This window comes from Lactuca virosa, chromosome 1 (genome assembly GCF_052849685.1).
Source record: "Lactuca virosa cultivar CGN04683 chromosome 1, Lactuca_virosa_CGN04683_v6, whole genome shotgun sequence".
NCBI lineage: Eukaryota > Viridiplantae > Streptophyta > Magnoliopsida > Asterales > Asteraceae > Lactuca > Lactuca virosa.
In genome coordinates, this window is record NC_136426.1 from 148,612,600 (window position 1) to 148,625,738 (window position 13,139).

General features: G+C 34.1%; 1 protein-coding gene across 1 annotated transcript; it reads left to right on the plus strand.

The window, feature by feature from the left end:
- Window positions 1-5,562: 5,562 nt before the first annotated feature.
- On the plus strand, window positions 5,563-10,439 carry LOC145159926 (ENTH/VHS/GAT family protein). Its single transcript, XM_079078982.1, has 10 exons — window positions 5,563-5,841; window positions 6,412-6,524; window positions 6,830-6,908; window positions 7,012-7,110; window positions 7,191-7,310; window positions 7,395-7,555; window positions 8,066-8,141; window positions 8,224-8,309; window positions 8,408-8,566; window positions 9,764-10,439. The coding sequence occupies exons 2-10, from the start codon at window positions 6,424-6,426 to the stop codon at window positions 10,101-10,103; spliced, it is 1,221 nt and encodes a 406-aa protein (XP_078935108.1). The 5' UTR covers window positions 5,563-5,841; window positions 6,412-6,423; the 3' UTR covers window positions 10,104-10,439.
- The last annotated feature ends 2,700 nt before the right edge of the window (window positions 10,440-13,139 follow it).

Below are 13,139 nucleotides of genomic sequence, written 5' to 3' on the forward strand. Positions count from 1 at the left end.
CTACAACTTTCATTTTGACTCCGTCGGCTAATTCTCGACCGATCTTAAATTTAACCGTACGAGGAGATTATACTGTTAAATGTCCGCGTAAAATTCATAACTTCTACATACAGACTCCGTTTTCGTCTGTCTTTTTTCCGTTGAGTTCCTATTAATGAGATCTTCAATTCTCTATTAGGTCGCGTAGGCCAAAAACCACTCGATCTAAAATTCGAGTTTCGGATCGTGCACTGTTATGCCAAATCTTAGAAAATTAATAACTTCCTCATACGAAGTCAGATTTGGGCGTACTTTTTTTGCATGTTCTCGGTTTAACGTTTTCTACGACTTTCGTTTAGATCGATAAGGCTAAAAGTCGCTCTATCGTAAATTCACTATTTATGTCTCCCGGTGCCGTGCCGGTTCTGCCGTAAAACTTTGACGGGTCATAACTTCTTCGTTATAACTCGGATTTCGGCGTTCTTTATATGTACGGAAACCTTGAGACGTATTCTACAACTTGGTTAAGATTATTTATTCTAAATAATCTTTTGTCGAAAATTCATTTTCGACCCCTATTATCTCTAATTTGACTTGCCCGGATCTACGGGCGTTACAGTTTGACCCCACTAGACATCGAAACCCAGGCTCGACCACACCGGGTCAAAATCCCTTGACTATCCGTGCCAAAATTTTCAATCTTACCTCTGATCCTCTCCTGCTTCTAGTTCTCCTTCCGAACTCCCTCGGACTGAGCCTCCCTGATTAATCCCAAAAGCGGTGAAGCAACTGATATCCTCATACATATCTCCCTATCCAAAGATCCAGCCGACTTGCGGCTCAAAGCATCCGCCACCACATTCGCTTTACCCGGATGGTAAAAGATCTTGCTGTCATAATCCTTGACTACGTCCATCCACCTTCACGTCATGTTCAGGTTCGGCTGGATCAAGAATTTTAAGGCTATCAAATACTAATTATGTACAATTCTAGAGTATTCACTTAACAAATAGTTAACATTAGCATGAATTTCAAATAACACATAGCAAGCAAACTCTAAGGCAACAAGGCATATTAATTATCAGACAACTCTTGTCATGCAATTCCTGAAAGATCCTCATCCTACATAATATAATGCATTTCTAACAGATCACAAATTAATAGATATAACAAGTATGGGTATAGAGGGAACCATTTTCCTTTCTAAGCATCGACTGACTGTACGCATCATATTTTTCCTTCTTTTTATTAAATTCTTTTTCATAAAGCTTTGTAAAAAAAATCAGATCCTAGTTTGAGTTTGGAATCACACAAATGTTCATCCAAATCCCTCAAACTAGGGCTCCGATACCAACTTGTAACGTCCCAGATTTTCAAACCAAGATTTCCTTCTGAAAAACATAAGTAAAACATCCAAAACCATTTCCCATAAAACCAAAGTATCCATTTGTTTCAAAGTTATAGATTCAAGTAATGAATTGTACCAGAATAATAAAAACAATGGACGTCAAAATCATAGATCAACAACGATGCACGTGTCGTACAGTCAGGCTAGGCACTTCCCTCTAACAACATAACCACCTGAAAACATTGAATCAACAACTTTACGCATAAATCTTAGTGAGTTTGCCAATATACCACACACCACAATACACACAATTCATACAAACATGTCTCTCAAATCTCATGTTGATCTATATACAAACAAGTCTTCCAGCTCGCGTGTTGATCCTTATACAAGCAAGTCTCTCGGATCTCGTATCGATCCACCTAACGACAAATGGCTCTAGTGTCATTCTAGTCATCAACTATGGGTATCTAGGCTTACAAATATCACGTTGTTCTACCATCAACCCTAAGTAATTTAGGCTCACAAGTTACACCTCTCATACTGTTCCACCATCAACCCCTTAACATAACATATAAACATATGATACAATCAAGCAAAGTAACATACATACCAAAGTTACTACTAATATTGAAAGATCGCCTTATGGATGCATAATCATACGTAGTCGAGAAATAAGATAGACAGTCGAACATATGGTCTTACATGAGAGTAATCAATCAGAAAAGATCCATGTAATAAGGCTATATTAAGAGTTCTCAAGCTATCTAATTTAAACTATGTACAACCCTAAGGCATCCACTCAACGATCCACCAACATTAACAAATAACCCAACCAATCAAACCTGTCAATCATGCTAATACAAGACTATCCTAGTCTAGTATATAATCACATACTAACAGAACACCATCATCCTACCATACACTGGACTTATATTGTTATACATAGTATAATGAGAAAACTCAATTGAATTGGTAGTTAACGAATCACAGCTACACTCACGAACTCATACGAACCGATCTCACGAACCACCTAGATAACAAACAAAAGGTTAAACCTCTTCCTACAACTTAATCCCACAAAATATAACCTAAAGTTAAACTGGTCAAAAAACCAACAGTCAACCGGTCAAAGTTAACGGTCGATTAGTCAATGTCAACGATCAACAAGCTTCTAGTTGCGTCACAGCCACTAAATGACAAAAAGTTGCAGACTCATCCGAACATTCGCGTTGCGACCTATGCTTGGTCGCGTCGTGATTCCACTGGTGGAACCCCTTTAGTCACTTAATCTCTTCAGCTTAAGGCTTAGATCTTTAGATTTGAATCTTTAAAGTGTCTTAATGGATGAAGTTTCCAACTTTATCCATTATAATGGCTAGATCTTAGAAAATCTACATCTCTAACTTGATTACGTCCAATAAAGCTCATAAATTTGTGCATAGTTAGAAGAGGGCACATGCACACTCATCTTTCTTCTTCCTATAGGTCAAAAACATGTCCATTTGCATGCTATAGCTCTGGAGATGCTCAAACTCCAAGAACATGAGATCAAAATGACCACAAGTGACAAAAAAAAACTCTCTTAAAACTTAGATCTATGCATGAAATCGAATAAACCAAGGAATTCTGAGACTTACAATGTAAAAGAAGTGACAAGAAGGTGGATTCTTCACTGGAAAACTCTCCTCCAAGCTTTACAAACTTCCTTTCTTCCTTAAACACCTCACCAACACTTCACAAATCTCTTTAAAACATAAAAGGGGGTTAGGGTTTCGTCTCAGATGAAGGAAGCTAAATAATAAGGGAAACCCTAAAGGTTAGCACCATTAAATAGGGCCCAAGGCCCGAGACCTAAGGTTTTAGGTCGTGGTGGCTTCGCGGCGTGACCAAACACTTTTCGCGTTGCTACTTATTGATTTGGCTCACGTATTGACCCCTTAGAAGTAGTTACACACTAACTCCAAAAACCCTAAATCAACACTTAATCAATTCAACACAAAACAACACGTATCTAGAAAACGGGTGTTACACAATAATCATTACATAATAAAATTTCATATTGTTTTAGTTCATCAACATCAAATCTACTAAAATAATATCTCTTAAGCCAAGTCATTTGAAAATCTAATGTCAATAGACGTAGTGTCAAAATCATGCTTCGTCTGTGACAGTAGGTTGGCAAATGGATTAACCAAATTCCCTTCTGATTCAGATCATTTGACTGTAATGTCTATTTCTTCCACAACCTTTTGAATGTAATGATATTTCCTGGGTATATGTCATGTGCATTTATATGGCATAGGTTCTTTATCTAAAATGACTACACCCTCGTTATCATAGTAGATCTCTATGAGATCTTTAATGCTTGGAACCACACCAAGATCTCCAATGAACTTCTTCATCAACAACCATCCTTTGTGGCTTTGTTAGCTGTAATATACTCGATCTCCATTGTTGAATCAATTATGATATCTTGCTTGGAACTCCTTCAAGTCAGCGCTCCTTCATTCAATAAGAACATAGGTCATGACTATAAACATGAATCGTCTTTATCAGTTTGCAAGCTTACATAAGTCTAACCCTTTACTTTAAGTTTTTTTCTCACGTCATATATCAAGAACATCTCTTTTGTTATTCTTAAATACTTAGAATTATCTTGGACATCCATCCAATGAGCCTTTCCAGTATTGGCATGATATTGACTCATTATGTTCAAAACACACGGCACATTACCCCTAGTACATATCATGTCATACATGATTGATCCCACTACATCAACATACAAGATGCAACTCATATTTTCTAGTTCCTCAGTCAAACAATGACATTGAACTCCGCTCAATGCTAAACCACATGCCACATAGATATAAACCCCTTCTTAGAGTCACACATCTTGAATTTTTTCAAGATATTATATATGTAGGTAGTTTGGCTTAACCTAGTAAGGCATCTAGATATACCTTTATCATTTTTGAAGCCTAGAATGTATGAGGAATACATCATTAACATATAAAACAAGGAATACTAGAACACTCCGACTAGAGTAAAACAAGGAATATTTGTAAATTTGTATATAGTTTTTTCCCTAAAGTTTATAATTTTAATTATTTTTTTCAAAAAAGGAAAAAAAATATTTTTATATTAGGCTTAACAGATAATTCCAATGGTATTGACAAAAAAAAAAAAAAAACGAACAATAATTAATTTTGAAACCATAAAAACCATATGTTGAACCAAGGCTAACTAGAATACATATCATGGACACCTTCGTGGTCCACTTGGCAACAACCACTATCTGTGAACACCACCCCGTTTGTTAGTGGTCGGTAGTGTTTTGTGGTGGGGAAGACGAATCATAACGACCAATTAGTTTCTTTCTATCTCTATATCTCTTATAACTCTCACTACCTCTTTACATTTTAAATAATTAGAAAATATATTTTTTTTATTTGAAGAATCAAAAATAAGAAAAATATAATGACGTGGAGTGGTGAATATAACAACCTAAGGCTGTCCGGCATGGTGGACTAAAGGACGTGTGACGTCCTACGTGGCTAGCCAACCAATTGGTTGTGACGTGGTACCGGAGATGGAGGAAGACGACCAATTTGATTGGTTCTTTCTTCTTTGCCTCACATTTTCTCTCTTCTTTTTGCCTCTTTACTACCTCCCCACTAGTGATACCATTTCCACAACCCAATAGATTGGTTGTAGAATAGTTAAATAATGAGGTGACCTTATCTTCACTCACAAATCATACGTAAGGATACCCCTCAACCTAATATAATTGTATTTGGTGATGAGGTGACAACAATACAACACCCATCATAATTAGTGATAGATATTCCAAAAAAACCTACCAACAAGAACACTTTTATACCATGTAAATGAGGTTAGAAGAGATAGATGGTTGTTAGCCTCTCCCATTTGAACTGAGATTATCTATTTTCGTTGAACTATGCAGCAAACGAGTGCCCAAGGTAGGGGCCAAAACTGTAATTTACTCCATCATTATGTATGCGAAAAAAGCGATGCGGAAATCGGTAGAGGCGCGTGGGTATACAGCCTAACAAGAAAAGTAAAAAAAATAGAAAAAGAAAAAGGAAAAGAAAAAGGAAAGGACGATGAAAAGGACGCGTGTCAAATAAAATAACCCGCAGGTGACGGTATCAGACAGCAGCATCAGTGCTTTACTTGTGCTGTATCCAGTGTGTCAGTGTGTATGTAATTCAGAAGACATACGCTCGTGCCTTTTCCTACCTTACCCCTCTCCATTTTCACACCCACAAAACCCCTTCACATTTTTTTTTTCTTTTTCACATACACATCTGTATATCCATCTGTCTGTATTCTCTCTCTCTAACCTACATTCATCTTGTATTTCATCTTTCTCTAGACCCTTTTCGGTTTCCTCTTTGAGATTCTGATGAATTGATTATCGAATGTTGAAGCGATCTTAGGGCTTTAGCATCTTTCAAGCTGTATACTGTTCTTCTTTGCTGATTTTGAAGGTAACCACTTAGATTGATGCTCTGATTTATCTTTTTTTAATGATTTGAACTGTTCTATTGTTTGATTGCAAAGCTATCTGCTCTGATTTCGATTCTTTCTGCACTTTATTGGCTTGATTTTCGGTGATAACGATGAATTCGTTTGATTTATGCTAATTTAGCATGGGTCTTGAAAAAAACCTGCTTTTTAGGTTTAGTAATTGATGTGGTAAGCATTTTGTTAAATCTTCATCATCATCGCTGTTAAACTGATCAGTAATTTTAAATTTCTGAAACGGAGGAAGCAAACGAGAAGAGATATGGAGTAAAGATTATGTTATTTAGCTATGAAGTGATGATGAACTTATCGATGTCAAAACAGTAATCATACTTTATCAAAACGTTCTCATAGTTTATCCTAAATCAATGGTTGTGGTGAAACATGTATTCATCGGCTTTTCTCTATAGATTATCTGATCATATGTGTGTGGTCAAATTTTATCTGGCAAATTACTCGGATACAATTTTTTCTTCTGATATGTTAAAAATTGCAAGTGATGAACTTTCTTTCTTGCTTCTTGTTTACCTCAGATACTATTAGAAATGGCAGCTGAACTTGTTAATGCAGCAACAAGTGAGAAACTATCAGAAATGGATTGGACCAAAAGCATTGAAATTTGTGAATTAGTTGCAAATGATCATAGGTAAAAAAACCAAATCTTATCTTTCTTTTTGTGCATATAAATTTACTTTGTTTCTTACCATGTAAAATAGCATTGAAACTTTCCTCTTTAATATTCCCCCAATAATCTTTCCATGTTTGTATCCATAATAATTGAAGAAAAGAATGGTCATAAATGTGTGCTTTCTTTTACTTAGGGAAACTATATATAAAAACCAAAGAAAGAACATTATCAATACACCATTTACAACTTTCCACCTTATTTTTACTACTATTAATGAATTTAGGTTTTATATACTTTTCATTTTCATTTGTTGTAATTTACAGGCAAGCCAAAGATGTCATTAAAGCCATCAAAAAACGTTTGGGAAGCAAAAGCAAAGATACTCAACTATTTACTGTTATGGTAAGTTTAACTTTAACACATGTTTTTACCTTTTACACAATATAATCAACATTTTCACTTCTTTAGAGCAATTTTTTATATCTTTATAATATTTTATTCCCAGTTGCTGGAGGTGTTGATGAATAATATTGGAGAACCAATTCATACACAAGTGATTGACACTGGCTTGCTACCTGTACTTGTTAAAATAGTCAAGAAAAAGGTATATCAAGTCTTTATAAATTATAGGTTATGTAACATTTTTCATTTTTCATATTAAATTTTTTTTTTCTCTTTTTTCAGTCAAACTCCAATCTACCTGTACGAGAGAAGATATTTCTTCTTCTAGATGCTACACAAACATCTCTTGGTGGAGCTTCCGGAAGGTTCCCTCAGTATTACTCTGCATACTATGATTTAGTGGTAAGTATATATATAAGACTATATTGACTTTTGTCTTGACTTTTGACTTTTGACTTTTGACTTTTGACTTTTTGAATTTGTCAGAGTGCTGGAGTACAATTCTCTCAAACACCTGAAGTTCTTCCTAAAAACAATTCAACAGCTTCAGACAGCAGTAAAAGTAATTCAAGTAATGGTGAAGTTGTGATCAATGGACATGATAGGAGTGCTCCACCAACTGTCCCACAAGTTGTTCCTGATTCTAGGTATGTGTAGGGGTAAAATAGTAATTTTCTATGTATGGAGAATTTTGTAGACTGTAATTGGTTTTAAAGGTTTGTTTTTGTTATTGTTACTACCGTTTTTCTTCGTGAAATAGTATTATTCAAAAAGCTGTTCCTGATTCTAGGTATGTGTAGGGGTAAAATAGTAATTTTCTATGTCTGGAGAATTTTGTAGGTTGTAATTGGTTTTAAAGGTTTGTTTTTGTTATTGTTACTACCGTTTTTTTTTTTCTTGAAATAGTATTATTCAAAAAGCTGTTCCTGATTCTAGGTATGTGTAGGGGTAAAATGGTAATTTTCTATGTCTAGAGAATTTTGTAGATTGTAATTGGTTTTAAAGGTTTATTTTTGTTATCGTTACTACCATTTTTTTTTCTTGAAATAATATTATTCAAAAAGCTGTTCCTGATTCTTGGTATGTGTAGGGGTAAAATAGTAATTTTCTATGTCTGGAGAATCTTTGTTACCATTTTTTTTTTCTTCTTGAAATAGTATTATTCAAAAAGCTGGATCTGCACTAGAAGTGTTGAGAGATGTTCTTGATGCCATTGATACTAGACATCCAGAGGTATTTAAGTTTAATACTTGAATTATTATTTAATATTTGAATATTTTAATATTTAATTGTTACTTTAAATTTATTTTTTTAGCAAGCTAAGGATGAGTTCACTCTGGATCTTGTGGAACAATGTTCGTTTCATAAACAACGAGTTATGCATCTTGCAGTTACTTCTAGGTAAGATTTATGTTTCAATAAATATTTATATAATATATGTAAAAGAAATAAAATATGATTATGAAGATGCTAATTTATATTTTATTTTTCTTTTTTAGGGATGAAAAGACAATATCTCAAGCAATTGAATTAAATGATCAACTTCAAAAGGCACTTTCAAGACACGATAATCTTATTTCAGATACACCAACACCTGCAGTCAACCAAATTGACCATGAAGATCCAGAAGAAGAAGACCCTGAACAACTCTTCAGAAGGTATATTTGTAGAGTAAATTACTAAAATCGTCCCTATGGTTTGGTCAAAATTGCACGTTTGGTCCCTAACTTTATGTATGTAAGGGACGAAAAAGGCAACAAAATCAAACCACAGGGACGATCCAAGTGCAAAAAAAAAGTTAGGGACCAAACGTGTAATTTTGACCAAACCATAGGGACCATTTCAGTAATTTACTCATATTTATATTTCCAACTTATTTAATTTATATTTTTTAAAAAAGTTTAGGGTTATTATCATAAAAGACCCTATACATTAGGTTTTTTCACGGATTAAACCTTAACTTTATTTTTTTTCCTGAAAATGTCCTTGCATTTTTTCATTTTTTATGGTTTGGCACTTTTAGAAGGCTTATGAGTAATCTTCCAATTTTATACTCTTTTTTTCTTTTGGAAAACACTTGACTTTTGTTTTTTTATGAAAAAATTGAGGGTTTTTTCTGAAAAAATAAAAAATTGAGGGTTTTTTTTTTTGGAAAAAAAGGTGTTAATCTCATAAAAGATGTTATATTTTGTGTTTTTTCCTAATTAAACCTCAAATTAATTTTTAGCTTTTTTTCACTTTTTCCGATCTGGCCCTTTTAGTTATTTTTTTCCAAAAAAAATTTGTAAAATGTGAAGGTTTTTTCGAGAAAAACTAAAAAAGGTGAGGGCTTATTTGGAAGCAGTTATAGAATTTTGAGGGTTTTTTTTGGAAAAAAATACAAAGTTGAGGGCTTTTTGGAAAAAATGAAAAATACAAGGTGTTTTTCAGGCAAATTTTTTTTTTGAGGTTTAATTTGGAAAAGCCACAAAATATAAGGTCTTTTATGAAATTAACCCTTTATTTTATTTGTCCATTTTAGCAAGTTTGCCAGTAATCTTATGGTTTTAGATTTTTTTTCCCGAAAAAACCCTCAACTTTTTTTTTTCGAAAAAAATTGTCAAATGCAAAGGATTTTTTGGAAAAAAATAAAAAATTGAGGGTTTTTTTTTTTTTTTTCTCGGAAAAACTGTTTAAAACTGGAAGATTATGGGTAAACCTACTAAAAGGGCCAAATCGGTAAAAATAGAAAAATTCAAGGTCTTTTTTAGGAAAAAGGTAAAGTTGGGATTAATTTGGAAAAAAAAACAATATATAGGTCTTTTATGATATTAACCCAAAGTTTTATAAAAACTAAGAAATTGCAAACTTAACAGGATGAGGAAAGGAAAAGCGCGCGTAAGACCCGAAGCTGAAAACCACCAAACAGATCGCCCATTAGGGGTATTAACGTCTTTTCCACCAGATAGGCTTAACAGACCACTCACTTTGGAGCCAAAACAAGAACCAACCACCACCACCACTACCGCCGCCACAACCCGCCCGTCTGCCGCCGTGACAATCCCACCGCCGCCTGCAAAACATGTTGAAAGGGAGAAATTCTTTCAAGAAAACAAAAATGACGGTTCTGCCCTTGGTGGACACATGAGGGGCCTCTCTTTACACAGCCGAAATGCTAGTAGCTCTCGCAGTGATAGTTTTGACTTGAGTGATTGATGGAAAGCGATGGTTTTTTTATATTATGGTGGGAGTATATATTATGTTGAATTTGGATTTGTTTTGTTTTTTTTTTTTTATTTTTTTTTATTTTATTATTATTATACAAAATGGTGATATGTGAAAGATAGGAGATGGTGGTGAAGGAAAGAGGAGAGGGGAGGGGAGGGGATAGGACGTGTTTTATAAGTCGAATAGGAGATGTTAGAAGTGGTTAGTTCTTGTTTGTTTAATATGGGATTTGTTAAAATGTTGGATTATTTTATTTTGTGTGTTTTTTGTTTTTGTGTAAAACAGGAGGTGTTGTTTTATTAATTTTTATTTATATCTTGAAAAGATGGTGTTGGGTGATTGGGATGGGGAGTGTATTTGTTATAAGTTATAACCTAGAAATCATTTTTTAACCATTTATAATCAAATTACCTATCTTAAAAACATTGTAACTTAAGAAGAAAAAGTTCTTTGACCAAACTACCACTATTAAATATATTAAAGAAAAGGATTGACCAAATTGTCAGTAACCCTTGAATCCCATCACGTGAGCATATATACATGTTCCTAAACCTCCATTGATGTTTGCAAAAAGCATATAGCTCACTGTCGTTCACTTTCGATCAAACAATGAAGCATTTAATGTCGCACTTTCACTCACGAACAAGGCTCATTCCACCATTTTCCTAACCCACACTTGTTTAATTATAATTGCATGTTCAATTTCAATTTCGAAGAGGAAGAATTTAATTTCCACATTTGCAAATTAAGAAATCAAGAGGAGAGACTTTGATTCAAGGTTTTATCTTCTACATTTCTGATGTGTGATCTTTTTTCCATCAGAATTTGGGTGTGATATAGTTCTTAAAACATCTCAACATCAAGGATCGCTGGGGCATTTGTACTCCCTGTTTGTTTTTAATGAAGTTCTCATACATAGTGAGCTTACAATCCATGTTACCATTTTCATGTTGCTACGGCTTCTTTACATAAGATTCTTGTCTGTAATCAATATAATAGTTGCAAAAAAAAAAAAAAAAAAAACATATTTTCACAAAAAAAAAAAGATCACTCAAAAGTGCATGTGTTAATGGGTTCACATTCACTAGTGAAGCCGAGGTTATTTGACCAGATGTTATTCTTTGTTGTCACATAAATAGTTAATTATTTCTTGTTTTCATACATAGTGAGCATAGCCATGAATTTCTCAGTGGAATCAAGCTCGATAAATGATTGGGATGTGCTTACTTGTCAATATAGCAAATTAAAAAAATATGGCTTGCTCTTTCATGAATAACGCTTTATGACTTCTTCATTTAGTCGTCCGAAAATTGTATGACCATGTTTCTATGTAGATTTTTTTTTAGAGCCAAAGCAATAAATTTTTTTGCATGTCTTCTTTGATAACCGAAAGATACCCCATATTTCACTTTTATCTTGTACTTGGACGATGGTATAGTCGCAAAAATATAATCAAATGTTGGAGACTCAACCATGCTCTCCCGTGTAGGTTTTGAGATTTCATCAAGCGTGTCTGCGTGTGACTACACAAAACCTTTAAATCAGTACAAATTCATGGAAGATAGATTGAGAATAAAGTATATGTACATGTTCCATGAAACTCATGATGTTTTTATTAAGTTGTCATTCAAGATTTCGTCTGTTAACTTGTTGGTATATCAGTTAGTCTTAACAACTATTTGTTAATAACTTCACGTGTTTATCACGTGATTGATAGTTGGTTAAGCTTCTATATCAAGTTTGTGAGTGATTAGCTTGTATTAATGTTCCGCTTTACTTGTAAGATGCAATCAGTTAGTTAACAGAGAAATAATAAGAAAACAGATTCCATCTCTCTTCTTCTTCTTTCTCTCTTCTTCTTCTTTCTCTCTCTACATTTCATGTTCATGTGCATACCAAAATCAACATGGTATCAGAGCTGAATCTGATTCATGCTCAAAGTTTGATTCATCTTTTTCATTAAGATCTGTTTAATTCGTCTTCTTCATCTGTTGCTTCAATGGCGTCGACTGGAACAGTACCTGAAAGTTCTAATTCCGCTAGAACTCAAATTACTTCTTTAGATCCACTCTATCTTCATCCCTCAGATCATCCTGGTATGCAATTAGTTACCAAACAATTTGATGGATCCAAATTTTGGATCGTGGAAGAAGGCGATTACAATTGCACTATCAGCAAAGAACAAATTGGGATTTGTCAATGGTAAAGTAACTAAACCTTCCACGAATTACATCAATTTTGATCTCTGGCAACGATGCAATGACATGGTGATGTCATGGATTCTGAATGTCCTCTCTAGTGACATTGTTGAATCTGTTCTCTATTCATCCACTGATGAAGAAGTTTGGAAAGATCTTAATGATCGTTTTGGTCAATCGAATGGTGCAAAACTGTATCAACTTCAAAAGGAAATTTCAGATCTCACTCAAGGAACTAGCGATTTGGCTAGTTATTTCACAAAATTGAAGAAATATTGGGATGAATTAAGTGCTCTTTCGATCATTCCCAACTGTACTTGCTCTGCAGCTCATGAGATGCAAGAACTTCAACAAAATCAAAAGCTTATCAAGTTTCTAATGGGACTAAATGGAGATTACAGTGCTATTAGAGGAAGTATTCTGATGATGAATCCTCTTCCCACAATTACCAAGGCCTATTCTCTTCTCATTCAAGATGAGAAGCAACGTGAGGTACAATCTCCATCACATTTTTTTCCTGAATCTGCTTCAATGAATACAAGATCCAATGTTACAACAAACAATTTCAAATCCACAAATGAGAACAAGAAGGGTCTATCATGTTCTTTCTGTAAGAAAAGTGGTCATACAACCAATAAATGTTATAGACTGATTGGATTCCCAAAGGATTTTAAGTTCAACAAGAACAAGGTTGTTGCTAATGTTTCTGGTCAATTTACATCACAAGATGGTCCTAAAGAGTCTTCAACTTCGACTCATTCCATGCAAGAACTCTCCAATGATCAGTATCACCAATTGTGTTCTCTATTGAGCAAGCTTAATGACA

Coding starts and splice junctions, on each gene's coding strand:
- LOC145159926 (XM_079078982.1), top strand. CDS start 6,424: ATGGCAGCTGAACTTGTTAATGCAGCAACAAGTGAGAAACTATCAGAA. Junction 6,525..6,829: donor TTAGTTGCAAATGATCATAG/GTAAAAAAACCA, acceptor TGTAATTTACAG/GCAAGCCAAAGATGTCATTA. Junction 8,142..8,223: donor TTGATACTAGACATCCAGAG/GTATTTAAGTTT, acceptor TTATTTTTTTAG/CAAGCTAAGGATGAGTTCAC.